Here is a 22,819-nt window from a genome sequence, read left to right as displayed (position 1 = left end):
AAGTGCAGTATGTCTTGTTTGTTACCACATAATAGCAAATTTTTTCTTGGTGCTACACATTTACCATTGATATGTCATTAGTATGGACAGTAATGTGTCTTATTAGTTACCATATACGGATACTGTAAGGATGTGCCCAGGGGCGTAGGAGCCATTAAATCTAAGTTTTGTCCCCCTCACTATTTCCCAATGTCAGATTTTGTTTTGCATTGCCTGCCTATCTCTGCTGATTTCAGAGTCTCCAAATTAATCCATTCTGCAACTTTTAAATGCATAATTAGATTTAAAAAAAAAAAAGAAATTAGGTTCCGAAAGTTGATCGTTTTGTCGCTATGGTTACACACACACACGCACCATTGGCGGTGCGCTCAAAGTCTGTCAGTTTAGCACTTACCCAAAATCTCCTGAAAGAAGTTAAAACCCATCATGTCACTGGATTAAATAAAATCGACTAGCAAAGATACAGGAGGCCGCCGTAAAAACAAGTGTGTGGAGGATATTGTCATTTCGCCGTAAGGTTTTGATGGCGCCATTTATTTAATAAGGAGGGCAATACTCCAGTCCAAAAGGTGGCGCTAATGCACCTAAAACGGTTTATTTTATGTATGACAGGACATGAAGAGACCACAGAACAGGGACAGTTAGGTCCAAGTGAGAAACAGGTAATGGGAATATGACAAAATCATAATTTTTGTAGGATAAAAGAATACATGGGTACTGTGTCCAACTAATTTAACTACACTGTAAAAAATTTCTTGTTGTTTTTACAAAAACTTTTTGGCAGCTGTGGTTGCCAGAATAATTTTGTAAAAATACAGAAAACTGTAAACACATTTACGTCAAAAACTGTTAATTTTACAATATAAAGCTGTAATTTACAAACAAGAAAATGTGAATATAAACCAGTAAATTCAACAACACACAAAATTAAATCTGTTTTGTACCTTGAAAATACTGACAACCACCATAATAATAAAGATGGTACTGTATAAGAGAAAGCCACATGAAGTATCAAAGCTCATCACAAGTAGCTTCACCACAAGCAGAAGTATATATTAACATATAGAAGGTGCACATTTATGGAAACACAAAACACCATCATGGTAACACACGTGATACTTAAATAATGCAAAAAACTTTCATTAAGCAACAGAAGATGTAACATAAAGCTCAAATGTACATAACTGATAACAAGAACTATTTAAAAACATGATTATTTAAACAAAATACTTTCAAACGTGGAGTGTCACGCAGGGAATTCTGGGAATATCAGTTAACAGTTTTAGACTGTAAATTATACATTGATTTGTTCTTTTTTTACTTCTAAAAGCTGTATAATTAACAGAATTTTACTGTAAATTTACATTAAATGCTTTGTTAGATCTTTTACAGTTTTTCCCTGTATATAGTACGGGAACTTACTGTTAACCTATTATCAGTTTTTTTCCGTAGCGTTTTTACAAAATTTTACAGTTAAAATTACACTTATTTTTTACAGTGTAGTTATTATGATTATATATATTTAAATGTAAAATGAGTTCCATGTCCTCAAATATTGGTTAATTTCCTAGACAGGAGATGAAGAGACCACAGAACAGGGAGAGTTAGGTCCAAGTGAGAAACAGGTAATGGGAATATGACAGAATGCTAATTTGTGTTGTTGTTATGATTATATATATTTAAATGTAAAAATAGTTTATCGCTGAAGCTTTATAATGATAAGGTACATAGAGCCCTTTGAAATCCTTTTTTTTTTTCTTTATTCCAAATTTGGCAGATTCTGTGAAATTCTACATTTAATGGCTGATTCCATTTTTATTATTTCCACTTTACTGCATTTCGTTTACTGTAGTGCTTGACCGATATTGGCTTTTTGATGGCAGTTGGCCTATATATATATATATATATATATACTTTATATTTATTTTCATCAATATTTAATAAATTAGAAAACAAATGTTCAAATAAACATGCTTATACTTTAGATGGCAATTTCTTGAATCTGTAAACATATTACAGTGTTTTTCACAAAGTAATTGTTTAAAAAGAAAGTAAATGCTGTAAAAGGGCACTCAGTAATCTGGTAATTTTGTGTGCACTAGTAATCACATTATTTCAAATAAAGACAAAGTACTGCTAATTTTACATACAGCACAGTGAAAACAATATGAATATGACACAGTTGGTTACTGGATATAGTAAAGCATGTTTTAATGAAGGATTTAAAGTTTTTCAATCACGTCTCCAGTGAAGCTGATATTCTGTTCACATTCACTCACTTCACATGGACCGACCGTCACTCACAGTAATAAAATGTTTGTGCCGGCTATAAATGAACACTTCACAAGATATCACAGGTGGATTCGATTTAATCTGCATGGTTTGTGAAATTAAATGTTTATTAGATATTCATTTCAGAGATTTGTTTAAAAATATATAGATGCACATTTGCTGAATGTTGAGGGCAGATTAGAAAATATTTTAGCGTAATTGTTTGCCTTTTCTGTTAATAATAATATAAAAGCAGACGCTTTACTTTTTCGCATACCATTTACTTTCTTTGTTTACCAGTTCTGTCTAACAAAGTATTAGATAGATACGAGTCGACTGACATCAGACTGAAGACGGAGAATTTGAGTGAGCAGCTGTGTGAATGTGATCAGGCGTTTGCCTTTCTCTTCTCATGTGCAGTGCCGCCCGTCAAAATAAAAGTATGGGCCTTGCCGATATATCGGTGGACTACTAGTTTTTCTGCATCGCAGGAAATCAAAGGGCCCTACATGCAAAGATTACCTTTCTAAGTAAAGTGGCTTTTTATGATAACAACTTTGAGTTTGATTTGTGTAATTTCATGTACATTCTATAGAGCAGCCATAATTGGGGTGAGGCCAGAGTTTCAGAGCAGGTCAGCCAGACAGAGCATCAAAAGCCATATCAACCTAAGGGAGCATGTATCATTCAGCAGCAGCTTGCAAGCAAGACACTTAGTTTCCAGGATAGATGGTACAACAACCACACATGGCTACACTACTGCCCTGATGTGAGAGGTATACTCTGTTTCTATTGCATGAAAGCATTTAGAAATCAGACAAGTCCCCTTGCTAAAAGTGTAGATCAGTCATTTGTATCTACAGGATTCCAAAACTGGAAAAAAGCAATAGAAAAATTTAAAGCACATGAAATGTTTTAAGCACACAAAGTGGCCATAACAACACACACACATCAGGCAAAATCAATAGACACACAGTTATCATCAGCAAAGGCTCTTCAGCAACAGCAGGCAAGGTCTCATCTGCTAAAAATTGTTAGCTCATTGCAGTTTCTTGCTAGACAAGGTACTGCTATTCGTGGTCATGAAAACAATGAGGGAAATTTCAGGCAGCTCCTTCGTCTCAGGTCAGAAGATGTTGAGGGACTGGAGAGTTGGATAGAGAGGAGGTCGAATTTTCTCAGCCCTCAAATTTAAAATGAGATTTTGCAGATCCTGTCTTTAAACATTGTGCGGGAGATAGCATCAGCTGTGCGGAACTTGCCGACACTCCAATACTCCATCATCATGGATGGCACCCAAGATGTTGCAGGGGTAGAGCAGGAGTCAATCTGCATCCGGTATGTGGACCATGATCTAATACCTCATGAAGAGTTTGTCGGTCTTTATGAAGTGTCTTTGACCACAGGGGAAAATCTGGCTAGGGTTGCTGTTGATGTCCTCCTGAGAATGAATTTGCCACTTTCTGGTCTCTGTGGACAAACGTACGATGGAGCTGCAAACATGTCTGGCAAGACTGGTGGAGTGCAGGCCAAAATCAAGGAGATTCAGCCTCTTGCCCTCTAAGTCCACTGTGGCCCACATTGCGTCAATCTTATAACACAGGCTGCCTGCAGTTCATCCTGTGTGGTTATGGATGCACTGTCATTGGTCCACAAACTTGGAACCCTCTTTAACCAGGCAAGTTTAAAACGGTCTTTAAAGAGATTGCCAAATCAGAACATGGGAACATCAAAACACTGAAGCCCTTATGCCCCTACCAGATGGGTTGTCAGGATATCGGCTATTCGCGCTGTTCTTAGGCAGTATGAGGCAGTGCTGCTCAGTCTGGAGGAGATGGCTTCATCTGGTTACCCAGAAACAACAATCAAAGCTAGGGGGCTTTTGGAGCGATTCCAAAAGGGGAACATGGTGCTTGGGCTACTTCTTGCTTGTGAATTGATTGGAGAACTAGAGTGTCTGAATTACTCCCTACAGACGTCAACAGGAACTGTCATGGGCATGACGGCAGCTGTGGACTGCGTTAAATCAACTCTGAAGGCAAAGAGGTCAGATGAAATGTTTCACCACATACACACAAAGGCCACTGAGCTAGTCACCAGCACAGGTATTGAACCTATCCAGATGCCGCATGCCAGAAAGCCACCCAAGCGCTTCACAGGAAATGCAACAGCATTTGTCCCAGCAACCACTGAAGAGCATTACTGCATTGACTTCTTCAAAATGCTGGATACTGTGGACATGCAACTAACCATGTGCTTTGAACAGAGTAGCCTGCAAGTCCTGGATGAATTAGAGAGAGTGCTCCTGACTGGAAAAATGCAAGATGTTGTCAGCCAATATCCAGACCTAGATCGGCATTCATTGGAGGTACAGCTGCCAATGTTCAAGCTTCAGTTCGACTATAGTACCACTCTTGAGGCTACCAACATACTAAAAAATCTGCTGCCAGAGGTCCGCAGTCTCTTCAGCCAGGTAGAGACATTGGTGAGGCTGCTTTTGGTTGTTCCTTCTTCATCTGCAGAAGCAGAAAGAAGTTTCAGTTCCCTAAGAAGACTGAAGACCTGGCTAAGGAGCACAATGTCACAGACCCGTCTGAACAGCACTGCAATTTGTCACATCCATCAGAACAAGTTGGATCATTTAGATAGAGCAAGAATTTGCGAGCAGTTCATCTCTGCAAACGATCAAAGAAGACATGTTTTTGGGACCTTCAATTAAATCAACATTTTCTTTATGTCTATCGCCTGCCTCTGCCTCAGCCTCCCTCCATCACTACCTCAAACGCCATGCATCCCCAGGCTCTGCCTCAGCCTCTCTCCATCACCTGGCTCTGCCTCAGCCTCTCTCCATCACTGGCTCAAACTCCATGCATCCCAAGGCTCTGCCTCAGCCTCTCTCCATCATTACCTCAGTCTCCCTCCATCACTGCCTCAGCCTCTCTACATCACCTGGCTCTGCCTCAGCCTCTCTCCATCATCTGGCTCAACATCCATGCATCACCTGGCTCTGCCTCACCCTATCTCTATCACTGCCTCAGCCTCTCTCCGTCAACTGGCTCTGCCTCAGCCTCTCTCCATCACCTGGCTCTGCCTCAGCCTCTCTCCATCACCTGGCTCTGCCTCAGCCTCTCTCCATCACTGGCTCAAACTCCATGCATCCCAAGGCTCTGCCTCAGCCTCTCTCCATCATTACCTTAGTCTCCCTCCATCACTGCCTCAGCCTCTCTCCATCACCTGGCTCTTCCTCACCCTATCTCCATCACTGCCTCAGCCTCTCTTCATCACCTGGCTCTGCCTCAGCCCCTCTCCATCACCTGGCTCTGCCTCAGCCTCTCTCCATCACTGGCTCAAACTCCATGCATCCCAAGGCTCTGCCTCGGCCTCTCTCCATCATTGCCTCAGCCTCCCTCCATCACTGCCTCAGCCTCTCTCCATCACCTGGCTCTGCCTCACCCTATCTCCATCACTGCCTCAGCCTCTCTCCATCACCTGGCTCTGCCTCAGCCTCTCTCCATCACCTGGCTCTGCCTCAGCCTCTCTCCATCACTGGCTCAACCTCCATGCATCACCTGGCTCTTCCTCACCTTCTCTCCATCAACTGGCTCTACCTCAGCATCTCTCCATCACCTGGCTCTGCCTCAGCCTCTCTCCATCACCTGGCTCTGCATCAGCCTCTCTCAAACACCTGGCTCTGCATCAGCTTCTCTCCTTCACCTTGGCTCTGCCTCAGCCTCAGCCTCTCTCCATCACCTGGCTCTGCATCAGCTTCTCTCCTTCACCTTGGCTCTGCCTCAGCCTCAGCCTCTCTCCATCACCTGGCTCTGCCTCAGCCTCTCTCCATCACTGGCTCAACCTCCATGCATCACCTGGCTCTGCCTCACCCTCTCTCCATCACTGCCTCAGCCTCTCTCCATCACCTGGCTCTGCCCCAATCTCTATATCACAAGGCTCTGTCCCAGCCCGATCATCTTCTAAATGGTGTTTTCATTTATTTGTTCTTTATTAAATAAAGTATGTTTTTATACAGTTCATAGTATGTAGTCATTTGGTTGTAGTTATATTAGATTGCTTCTCTGTTTTTATAATCTACCCAGTCTGCCAGTTCATATACCCTCCTACAAACAAAGTAGTACAATCCGTTCCCAAAAGTCATTAGAAATCAGTATTTGAAGTGCTTTACACACACATATATATAAATCCGGGGAATTTCCCCCGAACCCCCCTGGCATTTACTGTCCCCCCCCAGGTTCAAAATCGCTCCTACACCCCTGGATGTGCCTGTTTGTTCCCACTTGTCTGTAAGTACTACATGTTTACCATGTACATTAGTAAGTACAGTACAGAAAATAATTAGTTTCCATGTATGTACACTACCTCTTAGTGACTGTTATTACCCACGTTTGTCTGTATGTGTTATTATGCATGTACAACTGTTAAGATCAGCCGTGTTTCTTATTTGTTACCATGTTCATACACTTCAGGTAAGTACCTTGTGTTACCACTCATTTCCTGTAGGTACAATATATGTACCAGGGAAGTACACGTACTGTAAAAGGAAGTTACATTAAATTGAAATGAAGTTAAATGATTTCATTATATGTATGTAATATGTGTGTGACAAATAAAGAAACTAGAGCCAATTTGTGAGGAACAGATTGCACCTGTCAAATCTTATTCAGTGTTATCTCATTAGTTTTCCTAATGTCTCCATTAGTTAGTTAACACACCTGATTCATCAGCTCTATGATGGAAACTGAGATTAAACTCCACTGGATGTGAATGTCTGTTAATGCTTTTCTAACTCACAATATAAAGGTTAACCAGTTATAAATGAAACTGGTTGAAGCCCTCTGCTACTGTCACATTGTGACTTTTTGGGGGCGGAACCAAAAGTGGCGAAGGTTGGTTCCGCCCGAAGATGGTTTCCGCCCGGCCCGTCTATTACAAACACCGGAACTTCCGGGAAACTCCGGGAGGCAAATTGGGCTGTACGAGGCACAGGTGAAGACCATAAACGCGGCGATCGTGGATTGGACAACATTTATCGATGTTTAATGAGACCATCTATATATAAACTACTGATGTGTTGGAGTCACAGTCATAGGAAGTACTCACCGGAAGTAACGTCAAGGGCGATCTCCAGCAACGGAAAACCGATGGTGTGAAGAGGATTGGACAGCTAGAAGGAGAAGGAGACAAAGGACGAGTGTTATCGTTCATTTGTGAGTACTATTGGACAGTGCATTGTACACCATTGGGGAGAGTGCGTTATCCAGCGTATGTTGTGAGCATCTGGTAAATAGGCCAGTGGCCCCATTACGGAGCAGAGTTTTGGGTGAGCCGGGAAGTACAAGTACAGGAAGCCGCAAGCAGTTGTGACGGCAACGTTATTCCTCCGGCCCTTCATCTATCAACAACGCCCAACGAAACCCCAGGATAAGTCCTAGTAAACCGTGGTTCTGACCCTATTTCACGTAGAGTGTGTGGAGTGCAGTGGGTGAGTCCTTGTCTTTGCTGTGAGTGTGTACACTTGAAATCTTGCAGTGGTATGCTGTGGTTGTGTTGTCGGTAGCCACCCTGGACTGGATGAGTCGTGGGGGAGACCAGTGACCGTTGAGGCTGGTGAAGCGCCATTTTCATCTATGTGCCATTTTGCGACCCCTGCATGGAGACCCAAATGTAACGTCCTGTCTAGACCCTTTCGGAATACCCTGGCTCTGTGGAAGCGGTGGCGAAGAATACACGTAAGCAAGACTGGTGTGAGTAAAAGCCAAAATTATACCTATATGCAAGGGGGAAGTTTTACTGTTGCAAATTAGCTGTGTGGATTTACTTTACCTGTTGTGGAGCCTCTTCAAAGGTTCGCCCCGGTCCAGATCCCTTAAACTGCAAATAGAAGAGAGAGGAGGGAAGCGTTCGGCTCGGTACGACAGTGTTTAACTTTCCCCGATGCACAGGGAATCTCTGTGGAGGCCTGCGCTACGACGATTTACTACTCCAGGTCTGACAGTTCATCTACTTACTGTATCGCAGTATTTCACCGTAAGCCCACCGCCCAGGAGAAGTATTCTAGGTGAAAAATCCCCGTTGTGAAATACCTACCTTTGTCCATTGCTACGAATCACTAAAGTGAGAATAGAGCCCTAGTTGCCTGTGAAATGCCTACCTTTGTCCATTGCTACGAATCACTAAAGTGAGAATAGAGCCCCAGTTGCCTGTGGAATACTTACCTTTGTCCATTGCTACGAATCACTAAAGGGAGAATAGAGCCCCAGTTGCCTGTGAAGTACCTACCTGTGTTGTCCCCCGCAGTTTGAGTGACCCCTCTCTTGCAGTGCCATTGGAGTTCTGTGTCGCGGGTTGGCGCTCACCTCGGAGTGTGCAGAAGGGGAGGCGCCGCCCGAGCACCCTGTACGAAGAGATCGGAGAAACAAGTCATTTATCAGCCAGTCGTATGGACCCAAGTAACAGGTAGCCACTCTCACCGGATCAATTATTCATTGTGTGTTTCACTCTGCCTTCAGGAGAAAAGAAGGGCGCCACGAGTCAACAAAAGCCCAAAGAGGAAGACTAAGGGTTTTCGAAAGGGACGAAGGAGCTTCGTCCCCCTCTTCCCTCTGTGGACATACTAACCCTCGCCGCATAGTCCTCTCCGGCCCCTTTCTCCTCTTGCTGAACAGAGACGATAATTTTAAGATTTACCTCCCCCTCCCTGAATTATTTTAATTAATTTAAATAAAGTTGTTTTAATATTACTTACGCTTGGTCTGTCTGGTCATAGGGGTGGCTTTGGGACCTCCTCGAGGTGGAAACTAGGAAGGGGCGTGACTTGCAACATCTGTGGTCCGCTCCGACCTGTGACACTACTGTGACACAAATACACATGTATTGATTATTTACTCATGTGTAGGTTTTATTTTTATTTTTTTTTTCAAATTTGAATCATAAACATTTATCTGTTGAAACTGCCATTCAATATGAAATATCTTTAAAGGTCAAAAACACTGGTTGCAAGCATGTTTTTATACAGGGAAATGATCATTTCAGAAGAATAAATCAGAGTTTTCATTTATAAAGTAAAATATATCATGGATGAAGATGATCAGTTAAAGCAGTCCGTGATGCTGCACACATGAACACAAACATGTGAAATATCCCTCACACTGCCAGCAAACAGAGAGATTTGGTCTGTCTGCGGTGACTCTTGTAGCGATTCAAGAGGTTTCATGTTTTCTGACACCTTTAAAAAAAAAACTCCAAGAGAACAACGACCACAAAACACGCTGAGCATCTCAGAACAAAATCTCCAGATGCTCTCCTGAGAACCAGACTGAAAAACCTGATCAGCTGTCTGGACTTTTGATGTACCAGCAACAACCTGAACATTTCAGAAACTTTACAACATCACCTTGAACCTCATTTACATCAACACAATCCACATAGTTGAAACACTTATTTTCAGTGTCCTTCTGCAGTTAGTTGAAGTTCCCTTTTACACGAATACTTGAAGTATTTCACAGGGTTCTCAAGTCTCACACTTTGGTCGTAAGACTCACACAGTTCACACGCTCACACACCACACCGTGTATTTCTCAAGCTGAAAAGGCAATGCTGACCAAGTTGTCCTGCAAGCTTTATATATAACGGTGTATATAATGCGCTGAACACAAAGTGTAGTTTCCTGCCCCCAGCACGTATCTCAGATTGCGTTCGTTGCTAGGCAACATAGATGCGCGAACACACAGAAGTTGACGGAACATTCTCGGTCACCGTGCGTTTGTTACTAGGTAACCAACAACATCACACAAACACACGTCGTGATGGAGAGGGTCAGTCGGAAGAAAGCTCGTCTAGAACATTTAACATACAGCCCATCGTACACATTATTATTGATGCAGCAAAAACTCTGCAACTACTTTGCAGCCAGACCAGAATCTTTGGCTCAGTTTAACTAGCTAAAGTTATCTGAAACTAAGGGAAATGTTAGTGGGTATGAGAAGGAATGAAGATGTATCTCTTCATTTTATTTTAAATTATATATTATACTATATTAGTAGTATTTCTAGTTACATTAAGACTACATGTATTAAAGCAAAGTGTTTTGGGTAATATTTATATCCTGTCAAAATATACATTGATTAATCATTGCCATTGCATTTTTATATTTTTCAAAGATGTCATCAAGATGTGCAACAAACACTTACAACACAAAACACATTTCATAAACTGGAGTGTGTACTCGTGTACGCACACACACAGAAACACACACACACACACACACCTTAATATGGTAATATGTCCATTTGTTCCCAATTTCCCACCACACAATGAATCATTATACCATTTCGTCTAGACACATTCAAACTGCAAAAATATTTGTTTTTCCAAACTATTTAGAGCAATGTTATATTTTTGTAATTTTTGTATATGTGTAATTTTGATATATAACGTTAAAGTTAGTATAGTTAGCAATTAATATAATTAACTATAGTTGTAAATTCAATTTGTGCTGGTAAATTATGAACAATGAGTCAAATTGGGGGGCGGGGCTCCATTAAGCTCCTCCCCTAACTGCATGTGATCTCACTCTAAGCTTTCGAAAAAACTTGAGAACCCTGATTTGCAAAAAAAACACTTCCTTTCTGCATAAATACTGGTCACACAAACAGATGAGGAACACAACACAGTCCTCTACAGAGAGAGAAACTAGTTTTAGTTTACTGAATGTGGAAATGAAAATATAGAAAAGGGTAAAACTCAGAGAAGAAGATAGTTGATGTCTAAAAATATGTGAACGTCGTACGAGGTAAAGTCAGAACAGATATCACAGATTCAACGCCACGAGAATCCAGTCATATATATATGACTGTAAACATTTGAACTGCACCATAAATGTCTGGACGTGTGAATGATAGCATGGATAAAGGTTCAATAATGGACTCAGAAGACCGAATAGAAAGGATTGTTGATATCTACGTCAGTGCAGAGACTGTAAGAGACATGAAACATAAGAAAGAGACAGAAGACTTCAACACTGAAGAACCCCAAACACCTCGACACACAGAAGACTTCAACACAGAAGAACCCCGAACACCTCGACACACAGGTAACTGAGATTAAAGGACATTTTCTGATTATTCACTCTCTTCCAGGTCCTCCAGTATGATCTGACATGCTCCATTTGTTGATGGTGGTTAATGCTTTATTTTTTTCCTGAAAGTGACTGATCGTTTTGCTAGAGAAGACACTTATTTGTCAACCAGGGTCATGTGGATTAGTTTAAAGCTTCCCAAATATGGATTTTTGAACTTCAGAAAAGGTTTATTTTGAGACCTGTTCACATTTTCCTCCAAAACCAAAAATGGATCATCGGCTGAAAAAAGAAAATCATATACAGTGAAACTCAAATGAGTAAATAATCAGGAAACCATTTTTGAGTGAACTGTTCCTCTGCATTTACTCACAAAACACAAGAACAAAAACCACACTAATAAACGTCTGACAAGCGTTAAAGTTAGTCTACAGTTCACATGTTTCAGAAGATGTGAGTCGTATGATATGAGGAAGTGAAGAGACTAACATCATATCTATCCTCTTCAGGAAGTGATGGTGTGATGATCAGAAGCTCCAGAGCAGCTGCAGTAGTGTTTGTGCTGCTGTGTGTTCTTCTGCTGACTGCACGCATTATACTGTGTGCCACCTTCACTCAAGAGAGACAACAGCTGCTGACTAAAATCACCAACCTCACTCAAGAGAGAGACCAGCTGAAGACTAAGATCACAAACCTCACTCAAGAGAGACAACAATTACTAACCAACAATATGAGCCTCACTCAAGAGAGAGACCAGCTGAAGACTAAGATCACAAACCTCACTCAAGAGAGACAACAATTGCTAACCAACAATATGAACCTCACTCAAGAGAGACAACAGTTGAAGACTAAGATCATCAACCTCACAGAAGAGAGAGACAAGTTAAAATCAGAAAGAAATGATCTTAAGTTTGCAGGTTAGTTTCTTCATTCTTAACTTGATTTAAAGCAGACTGTCCTGGATCTGTTGTGTAGCTAATGCTTGTAATTGACCTTTCTTTAGCTCTTTATGTTTATAATGATTAATGATAATCTAGAGATGTCAGCAGAGTATAAATAATTATTTAAGACATATCTTAAATTGGCTTTATAAGTAAATATTAATTTAATTGAACATAAGCATTTTTTATTTACAGTTTTTCTTGATTGCTAACACAATTCATGAAACAAAATTCACCATTTTCTCACAACTATAAACACAATCTCAAAACTACACACCAACTTGTTCAAACTTCCAGGTTAAAATCAGATATTTACAGGTTTTTTCAATTGTTTAAGCACCATTTTGAAAACAGGGCTCGGTTTTTCAAACCCCTTCACCCAACACTACACCAAAGTAGCACAACACTTCTATACATTGTCTTATAAAAACCTTATTTTGTTGTCACAAACACAACCATCATATGACCCGACTCTGTTTGAATCAGTTAAACACTCCTGTGCTCAACCCAAAACACTTTTAGCATTTACACAGAAAGTGTAAAAATAAATTCACCAACACCACATGACACCAATTGTGCAGACTGATGGAAATATTAATCTATTTTCATGTACTCAAGTCAGTCAATACTGAACATTTCAACAAAACATTTTCCAGTTTTCATGTATTACAGTATTACTGAACATACCATTGTACTCTGAGCTTACAGTAATACTGTAACATTACATATCCAGTTCAGTACAGAAAAAAAGAAACACACTAAACACCTCCCCCTAGCTGGATCTGGCCACAGGGCCTCGTCACCATCACAGGCTATATTTTCATTTGCAAGGCAACGTGGGAAGAATCTTTTCGAGTGACGAATCCACCCTTGTATGGATGCTGGTTCAATTTGATCACATGCTTGGAGGAAGCATGTGATAGCAATGTATTGCATCTGGTTCCTTTGGTTTGCTGCGGGGATGATATTGTGTAATCGGTCTAAAAATGTAAGAATGAGTTCAGTGTTGTAAGGACCCAAGTTGGCACGGCGGTGGAGGACCCCATTCTGTGTAATGGCAGCACAAAGGGTAATGTTACCCCCACGTTGCCCTGGTACATTGACAATAGCCCCGTGACCGATGTTTCTTCCCCTTCTTCGTACTGTTGTCAGGTTAAATCCAGCCTCAATGTAAATAAACTCATGCGGGACTTCCTCTGAATCCATTTGCAAAACTCTCTGAAATACAGCAAAAGATCACATTGTGTAGATCAGTATACTGTAGGTCTGCTATACAGTAAAATAACATGTACAGTAAAAGGTTATGTGTGCAGTACACAATACTACAGTCAGTGAACAAAACGTACCACCATAGATTCACGCCGCAGGACTTTCACCGTCTGAATTTCTTTCAAATGGCACTTTATACGGTTGTTTCATCAGAACTTGATGTTTTTTAAGGATACGGCTATTGTTGACAGATACCTGTTGGATATTATTGAAAATGAGGTGATCATTGACAATATGGGCTTGAATTTCTCGAAGACTGATTGCATTATTGGCCAAAACGAGGTTTATGATCTCTCTCTCTTGCTCCTGTGTGAATATGGGGCTCCTCCGTCCTCGGTGTTCACGACGTTCAATCCTATATTGTCCAAACAAAATACACAGCTTACTGTAAAATGATACATACAGGAATATATACAGTACCAAAATACAGAGTACATATACAGTAATGTTGATATAGTACATGCAGTAAGCAGTGGGTTTTCTGTTGACTGAAGAGAAGTTTCTCACCTGTGCTCTTGAGGAAATGTCCGAACTATTGATGCCACCGTGTACCTGCTTCGGTTAGGCTGTACTCTCAATCCAGCCTCCCTCAGTGTTAGTCCGTGGTTTATTTCAAATAGTCCACAATTGTACAAATTTCGTTACACAGATTTGGTTGTCTTCTTTGTGCATGTCCTACCCCTCCTCCTACCTCCTCCAGGTCTTCCTCTCCCTCTTCCTCTTCCTCTTCCTCCACCTGGTCCTCTCTGGATTCCCCCTCTCATCTGCACTCTCCCTCTTCCTCTCCCTCTTCCTCCACCTGGTACTCTCTGGATTCCCCCTCTCATCCGCACTCTCTCTCTTCCTCTCCCTCTTCCTGGTACTCTCTGGATTCCCCCTCTCATCCGCACTCTCCCTCTCCCTCTCCCTCTTCCTGGTACTCTCTGGATTCCCCCTCTCATCTGCACTCTCCCTCTTCCTCTCCCTCTTCCTCCACCTGGTACTCTCTGGATTCCCCCTCTCATCCGCACTCTCTCTCTTCCTCTCCCTCTTCCTGGTACTCTCTGGATTCCCCCTCTCATCCGCACTCTCTCTCTTCCTCTCCCTCTTCCTGGTACTCTCTGGATTCCCCCTCTCATCCGCACTCTCACTCTTCCTCTGACACCATCCATTTTTGTTGAAGACAGGTGAACTTACCTGTTGCCTTTTTATAGTGCTTTAACCTGATTGGTGTGTCTACAATGAAGCACCAGTGTGTGTGCACACCTGGTGCCTGTGTTTAACCAAATGGTTCATGGGTGTGCTCATTTGAAAGCCTTTGCTTTGAAATTGCAAGGAAATTACATCATGATAAATCCTGATTCTGTGTCAAATGCATACAAGTGAGTTTAGTGTTTTGCAAATCACTGTGTGTAATGTTTTGTAAAAAGTGTGAAGCTGACAGTGTGCTTACAGTTGTGCAAATCTAGGCCGGTGTTTTGCTCCTTGAGGGTAAGGTTTTGCTAATTGTGGGAAAGTTCTAATGTTAGTGTGTAAACAATTGAACAAAACTGTAAGTCAAAAACATTATATTTTGTGATAATCAGTCGTTGGCCTCAAATGAGACACAAACCTGTCAAACACACAGAGTACTTCAGTGTCTAGAGAGCAATAATGAGATCAGTTTAAAACACTGTTACAGAAACCTTCCTTTGAGAAACAGGTTTCCTTCTGAAAGTCATTGTCTGTTACAGAATACAACATACACAGAGCGTACAGATACAGTGAAATTAAGAGATAAACTGTAAAACGCTCTTGCAGTAGATTAAAAGCACTCACAACTATAATAAAATATACACTACTAGTACAAGTACTATAAATAACCTTTTTAATTTGGTTTCGATTCAAATTTAGTTCAAGTCCTAGTAAAAAAATATATATATTTATTATAACATTTATATTTCAGCTTTATTTGTAGTGCTGCTTTTGCACAGTGCACATCTCTCAATATGAAGCCTACAGTGTGTTTAAATGTCACTGTTGATGAAGATATTATGATCTCTGAATAATATTTAATGTCTTTAAATGCAAGATATTTTAAGTGTACCTGAAGTATAATTGCTATAGTCCCACTTTAACACAATCAAATAAACTTCAGTGTATCTTATGTTGCACTTCAACACTACTTCTGCACAATTCAAATGAATAAAGTACAAAGTTAGTTGTTCCAGTTTAGCAGACTTTAAGTTACAATTGCAGTGTATTTTTATTAAGTACATACATATTTAAATGTATTTGTAGTATACTTATCATGAAATAAATGTATTTCAAATGCATTTTAGTGTATTTATATTTCACTAGGGATGTCTTATCTGTGTTTATAGATGGACTGAAGTGTCATCAATCCAGTCTTTACTTCTTTTCCTCTGAGACGAAGAACTGGGATGAGAGCAGAAGATACTGTAGAGAGAGAGGAACAGATCTGATCATCATCAACAACAGAGAGGAACACGTGAGTGTGTGTGTGTGTGTGAGTAAGAGAGAGAGAGAGAAAGAGAGAGAGAGAGTGTGTGTGTGTGTGTGTGTGTGAGAGAGAGAGAGAGAGAAAGGGAGAGAGTGTGTGTTTGTGTGTGTGTGAGAGAGAGAAAGAGAGAGAGGGAGAGAGAGAGAGAGTGTGTGTGTGTGTGTGTGTGTGTGTGTGTGAGAGAGAAAGAGAGAGAGGGGGAGAGTGTGTGTGTGTGAGAGAGAGAGAGAGAAAGAGAGAGAGAGGGAGAGAGAGAGAGAGAGTGTGTGTGTGTGTGTGTGTGTGTGTGTGTGTGTGAGAGAGAGAGAGAAAGAGAGAGAGAGGGAGAATTTTAACATCCTTTTATTACAAATATAATTTACCACACAATTAAATTACAATATTCATTTATATATATAAAAAAAAAAAAAAGCAAAAAAAAAACCTCACAAACGTGTAAAAACCAAATCACCTTCAAAAACAGAGCACAAAGCTTCATTGTAACACCAAATTTCCTCAAAAGCAGCAAGATCATCCATATGTTTATAGTATCTAAAATCTATCAGTATTCTTGCTTGTACCATGTTTGAAAACAATGTAACCACATTTGGTTCCAAATTTTGTTCCATCTTTTTCTTTCTACTTACATAGATGGCCAGTTTTGCCTGGCCTAAAATAAAATTCAGCAATTGACAAATAAACCTTTTCTTCCTTACATATTTACAACCAAAAACAAATAGCACCATAGAAAAAGATTCATTACAATTCTTAAAAATACTGCCTAAACACAAAAATAAAGATTCCAATCTAGCACAATTCACAAATGTATGAAAGATGGTCTCTCTCTCCATGCAAAAAGGACAACCCACATCAATCTCAGGATTTATAATTGAAGTAAAAGCATTGACAGCGACAGCACCGTGAAGAATTCTCCACTGCAAATCACCTGTTTTTTTGGTCAACGGTGGTTTATATAGTGCTCTCCACTCAGGCTTCTTATCCATACTCAACTTAAAAAAAGCACGCCATGGAGTATCAGTTCTCTCATTTAACATTTTTTTGTTAAAATTAATTACACAACATTTATACAGAACTTTCCCAGTGCATGAAAAGAAATCTACACACATGGAGTCAACAACTTCAAAAAAGACACCAGAAAACCCTTCTAAATTCAAAGAAAAAAACAAACAAGGAAAAGAGTCTTTAGGATTTGGGTTGCAGAGGCCATCACCATACTCAGTCAGCAGAGTCCTTTCTGTAGCATTAAGAGCTGTTGACCATTTCTCTAAAAGCTGTGCAATCAGACGCGTTGATCTAAATCCCAAACGTTGAGCCGTTCCCTCCTCATTCTTAAAATCAGGTCCAGCTATTTCCAATAGCTGTCTTGGAGACTTCCAAAACATCACGAACCAATGAAATATTATCAAATACTGATCTACGGGGAACACAGTAAGTCTGGTCAGGATGGATGACACTATCCATCACTCCAGTTTATAATCACTACAGAGTAATGATACTGGCCGCCAACACTTAATCTCTGTAAGGTCGCCCTTCTTAGGCAGGAGGGTTAGTACTGCTCTACGGCAGCTCACAGGCAGCTGACCTTCAGCCAGGCTTTCATTCAACACCTCCAAAAGGTCCTCTTTCAGATCTGACCAGAAAGATTTGTAAAAATCAACTGGCAAACCATCAATTCCCGGTGCTTTTCCAGACTCCATTTTTTGGAGAGCCTTATACAGTTCTCCTGTGCTCAAGGCACCCGAGATTTCAGTGTTGGCTTCCTCTGATACCTGGGGTAAGTCATCAAAAAACTCACTTTCACCCCTGTATCTGGCTCCAAGTTCATTCCTATACAAGTTCTCATAAAAAGTAACTGCTCTCTTGCGAATATCAGCAGGGTCAGTTAATAAACCCCCAGATTCAGAGCGCAAGGCATGGATGGCCCTGCTCTGCCCATTCTTCTTCTCCAAGTTGAAAAAGAACTTTGATGGAGCATCCATCTGGTCCAAACTCTGGAACCGAGACCTGACCAGGGCCCCCTGTGTTTTGCCACCCAGCAAATCAGCCAACTGTCTTTTTATTTAAAAGAGAGTACAAATAACTTCGGGCACCAGTTGTCTCAGCCATTTCTTGAAGTTTTAAAATGTCATCCTCCAAGGTGTTCATACTCAAAGTTATCTCTCTAGTGACGTTTTGAGTGTATTGTAAACAAAATTGTTTTATTTGGGCTTTTCCAAAATCCCACCACTGCCGTAAAGATTTAAAAGAACTCTTTGTAGTTCTGAAATCATCCCAAAACAATTTAAACGTGCTCTTAAAATATTTGTCACTTAACAAATTGGTGTTCAGCTGCCAGTATGCACTCCTTGGTTTAATAGAATTTAGAAACACAGAACACTGCACCATACTGTGATCAGAGAAACTGAGTGGTGTAATTAAACATCTTCTTACAATATTACAATGATGCTTAAAAACATAAAATCGATCAAGTCTAGCCAGAGAAATCACACTGTCACGAATATGAGTCCAAGTATATTGTCTTTGTTTCTCGTGAAATTGTCTCCAGATGTCACACAAATCGTGTGTCTTAACAAGCTGGGTTAATAAATTTCGAGAGGGTAAATGTGGTTCAATGTGATTCCTGTCCAAATTTGACAACGTACAATTAAAATCACCACCCAAGAACAAATGTTCCTCCCCACAGCATTTTTGTAAAACCGAGCACAATGTATTCAGAAACACAATTCTTTCTACTGCTGAAGTTGGAATATACACACAAATAAAAACTAAAACAAACTGTTCAAAAGTAGCTCTTACTTTTAAAAGCCTACCTTTAACTATTTCCTCAACCTGATAAGAATGTGGACTGAAAGTTTTAGCAAAAAGAATGGCCACCCCTCCACTAAGTGAGGTTTTGTGGCTCAAAACTGAGACCCCCCCCCCACTCCCCTTCCCAATCAGCAGCATTCTTTAGGTCGCTGTGTGTTTCTTGCAGCATAACAACATCAATTCTCCTCTGTTTAACTACCTCAAATATTTCTGCTCTTTTTTTCATTTCTCTTGCACCATTTACATTCAGCGTTGCAATATTTACTTCACTCATCTTTAGAAAAGAAGATAAAGATGAAAACAAGAAACATAGCAGCACTCCACACACACCAACATCAATAACGAAGCTGTTAGGCTTTCTCAGATTCTTCATTGGCATCATCAGAAGTGAATTTTCTCACTATCTTCTTTAAACGATACACCTCTTTGTTGGTAAACAACCCCTCCGACATAAAAGACTTAGTTTTACCAACAAACTGCTTTATGTCAGGAAAATACTCATCAACACGCACCCCTCTCTTATTTTTCGTGGCTCTGAGAAAAAGCTTAATGTCATCCACTTCATAACTTTGGCTAGAAAAATCACTCTGAGATAAACTGACGCTGGAATCGGAAGACTCACTGCCACTTTCTATTCCGTCTTCACCATAAACCTCCTCTACATCTACTTTCTTAGCCTTAACGGCTTGAAACTCAACAGATTTTTTTCTTTTAGATGGAACTTTGAATTCACTTTGGCCCGTCTCCATTTCAATGACATCACCAACCAAAACGGGCTGACAAACGTTGACCGCGCTATCGCTTTGTCTCTTGTCCGTCTTAAAAGCAGACTTACGAGACTGAACATTCAAGCTTTCAGCACTCGCAGTGGCCGATGCATTTACATCATCCGCATCTTTGGGATCAGTTTCCTGAATCACATTCGCTGCGCCCTCACTCTCAGACGAATCCACAATAGTTTTCTCCTCCACTGCACCTGTTTCTGCCACAGGCGGCCCAGCCTTAACAGGCTCGCCTGCTGTAACATCATTCGCTGAGTTGTTTACTTTATTTTTAACAGGGCAAGCGCGGACCAAGTGACTCGTCTCCCCGCAATTAAAACATTTCATTTTGTCCGTTGTAACATAGATAACATAGTCAAAATCATCGGCTTTAAGATGCAGTGATAGATCGAGCTCCTCGTCATCTTTTAAAATCATGTAAACGAAACGTCTAAACGACACCACATGTTTTAAGAGAGGCGAACCGCAACCAATTGGTATCATCTTAATAGGTGACACCAATTTGCCATATCGAGACATAATTCTCACTAATGTTTCATCACTTATGAAAGGGGGAACATTTGACAGCAGCACTTTTTTGGACGGCATGGAAAGTGGAAGGACTGGAGTAAAAAGATTGTCAACAACAATTCCAGACTCAACCAACTCATTTGCTTTTTCTACAGTTAAGAAAAATAACTATAGCACTATTCATTTTAGAAGCTGACATGATGTCCTCATGTCCTATAACTTCTCCTACAGCTAGACAACAGTCTTCCACGCTCACCGCGGACGCCACTTTAACACCGTGGCGCCGCGTGAGTTTACTCAAAAACTGCGACCGTGGGGCCGTCATACTGGCCGCTAAAAGAACACGGCAGCACGCGGCCCAACAAAAAGAAAATAAATCACCAACAATTAAATAACAGTAGCCCAAAGCAAGGAAAAAAAGGAGATTCACTCACAGTCTCCAATTCACACCCGCACCACTCTGCCACGCGCACGCCCAACAATCACACCGGAAGTGAGGGAGAGAGAGAGAGTGTGTGTGTGTGTGTGTGAGAGAGAAAGAGAGAGAGAGAGAGTGTGTGTGTGTGTGTGTGTGTGTGTGTGAGAGAGAGAGAGAGAGTGTGTGTGTGAGTGAGTGAGTGAGTGAGTGAGTGAGAGAGAGAGAGTGTGTGTATGTATGCGTGTGTGATTGTGTGTGTTTGTGTGTGAGTGTGTGATCGTGGTGTTTCGTTTTTAAATTAAAGATAATGCTCTGAAATCAGTCTGTGCTCATGTTATAAATCATGTTATTGTTTCTCTTCTCAGGATTTTGTGAAGAATATTTGTGGTTCTGATCATTTCTGGATTGGTTTGACTGATGTTGAAGTGGAGGGCAGATGGAAATGGGTTGATGGCAGCACACTGACCTCTGGGTGAGAAATCACTGAACTGATTATTATCTAATAAATGATTGTCTCAGTCAGTATCATATCACACAGAAAGCAGCTCTGATCTAACTCTGATCTGTTGATACAGGTCCTGGGCGCCCAAAGAGCCAAACAACTATCAAGGAAACGAAGACTGTGCTAACACTTATTCATCAGGATGGCTTGATACTAAATGTGATAGTAGTGTTAAATGGATCTGTGAGAAGAGTATCCTTAAATAAATGATACATTATAATAAAAATATACATATATACATCATGAACGGATAAATGTCAGTAATTTTACCTGTTTTTTTATGGCACATTAATTAGGTTATTCTGTAAAAACAAATACAAAATAAATAGAAAAAAACATTGTAATATTACAATTTTCATACAGTATTGTTCAAAATAATAGCAGTACAATGTGACTAACCAGAATAATCAAGGTTTTTCGTATATTTTTTTATTGCTACGTGGCAAACAAGTTACCAGTAGGTTCAGTAGATTCTCAGAAAACAAATGAGACCCAGCATTCATGATATGCACGCTCTTAAGGCTGTGCAATTGGGCAATTAGTTGAATTAGTTGAAAGGGGTGTGTTCAAAAAAATAGCAGTGTGGCATTCAATCACTGAGGTCATCAATTTTGTGAAGAAACAGGTGTGAATCAGGTGGCCCCTATTTAAGGATGAAGCCAACACTTGTTGAACATGCATTTGAAAGCTGAGGAAAATGGGTCGTTCAAGACATTGTTCAGAAGAACAGCGTACTTTGATTAAAAAGTTGATTAGAGAGGGGAAAACCTATAAAGAGGTGCAAAAAATGATAGGCTGTTCAGCTAAAATGATCTCCAATGCCTTAAAATGGAGAGCAAAACCAGAGAGACGTGGAAGAAAACGGAAGACAACCATCAAAATGGATAGAAGAATAACCAGAATGGCAAAGGCTCAGCCAATGATCACCTCCAGGATGATCAAAGACAGTCTGGAGTTACCTGTAAGTACTGTGACAGTTAGAAGACGTCTGTGTGAAGCTAATCTATTTTCAAGAATCCCCCGCAAAGTCCCTCTGTTAAAAAAAAGGCATGTGCAGAAGAGGTTACAATTTGCCAAAGAACACATCAACTGGCCTAAAGAGAAATGGAGGAACATTTTGTGGACTGATGAGAGTAAAATTGTTCTTTTTGGGTCCAAGGGCCACAGGCAGTTTGTGAGACGACCCCCAAACTCTGAATTCAAGCCACAGTACACAGTGAAGACAGTGACGCATGGAGGTGCAAGCATCATGATATGGGCATGTTTCTCCTACTATGGTGTTGGGCCTATTTATCGCATACCAGGGATCATGGATCAGTTTGCATATGTTAAAATACTTGAAGAGGTCATGTTGCCCTATGCTGAAGAGGACATGCCCTTGAAATGGTTGTTTCAACAAGACAATGACCCAAAACACACTAGTAAACGGGCAAAGTCTTGGTTCCAAACCAACAAAATTAATGTTATGGAGTGGCCAGCCCAATCTCCAGACCTTAATCCAATTGAGAACTTGTGGGGTGATATCAAAAATGCTGTTTCTGAAGCAAAACCAAGAAATGTGAATGAATTGTGGAATGTTGTTAAAGAATCATGGAGTGGAATAACAGCTGAGAGGTGCCACAAGTTGGTTGACTCCATGCCACACAGATGTCAAGCAGTTTTAAAAAACTGTGGTCATACAACTAAATATTAGTTTAGTGATTCACAGGATTGCTAAATCCCAGAAAAAAAAAAATGTTTGTACA

General features: G+C 40.6%; 2 protein-coding genes across 2 annotated transcripts in view; both read left to right on the top strand.

Moving 5' to 3' along the window:
• The window catches only part of LOC127967777 (gastrula zinc finger protein XlCGF26.1-like), a 369,056-nt gene that overhangs the window by 258,931 nt on the left and 87,306 nt on the right, over positions 1–22,819 (top strand). The window lies entirely within an intron of this gene.
• Positions 10,941–21,372, top strand: LOC127981697 (C-type lectin domain family 10 member A-like). Its single transcript, XM_052585513.1, has 5 exons — positions 10,941–11,377; positions 11,872–12,279; positions 15,915–16,042; positions 20,938–21,044; positions 21,148–21,372. The coding sequence occupies exons 1-5, from the start codon at positions 11,164–11,166 to the stop codon at positions 21,278–21,280; spliced, it is 990 nt and encodes a 329-aa protein (XP_052441473.1). The 5' UTR covers positions 10,941–11,163; the 3' UTR covers positions 21,281–21,372.

This window comes from Carassius gibelio, chromosome A4 (assembly GCF_023724105.1).
Source record: "Carassius gibelio isolate Cgi1373 ecotype wild population from Czech Republic chromosome A4, carGib1.2-hapl.c, whole genome shotgun sequence".
In the NCBI taxonomy this organism is placed as follows: Eukaryota; Metazoa; Chordata; class Actinopteri; order Cypriniformes; family Cyprinidae; genus Carassius; species Carassius gibelio.
This window is presented reverse-complemented; position numbering and strand designations above follow the sequence as displayed.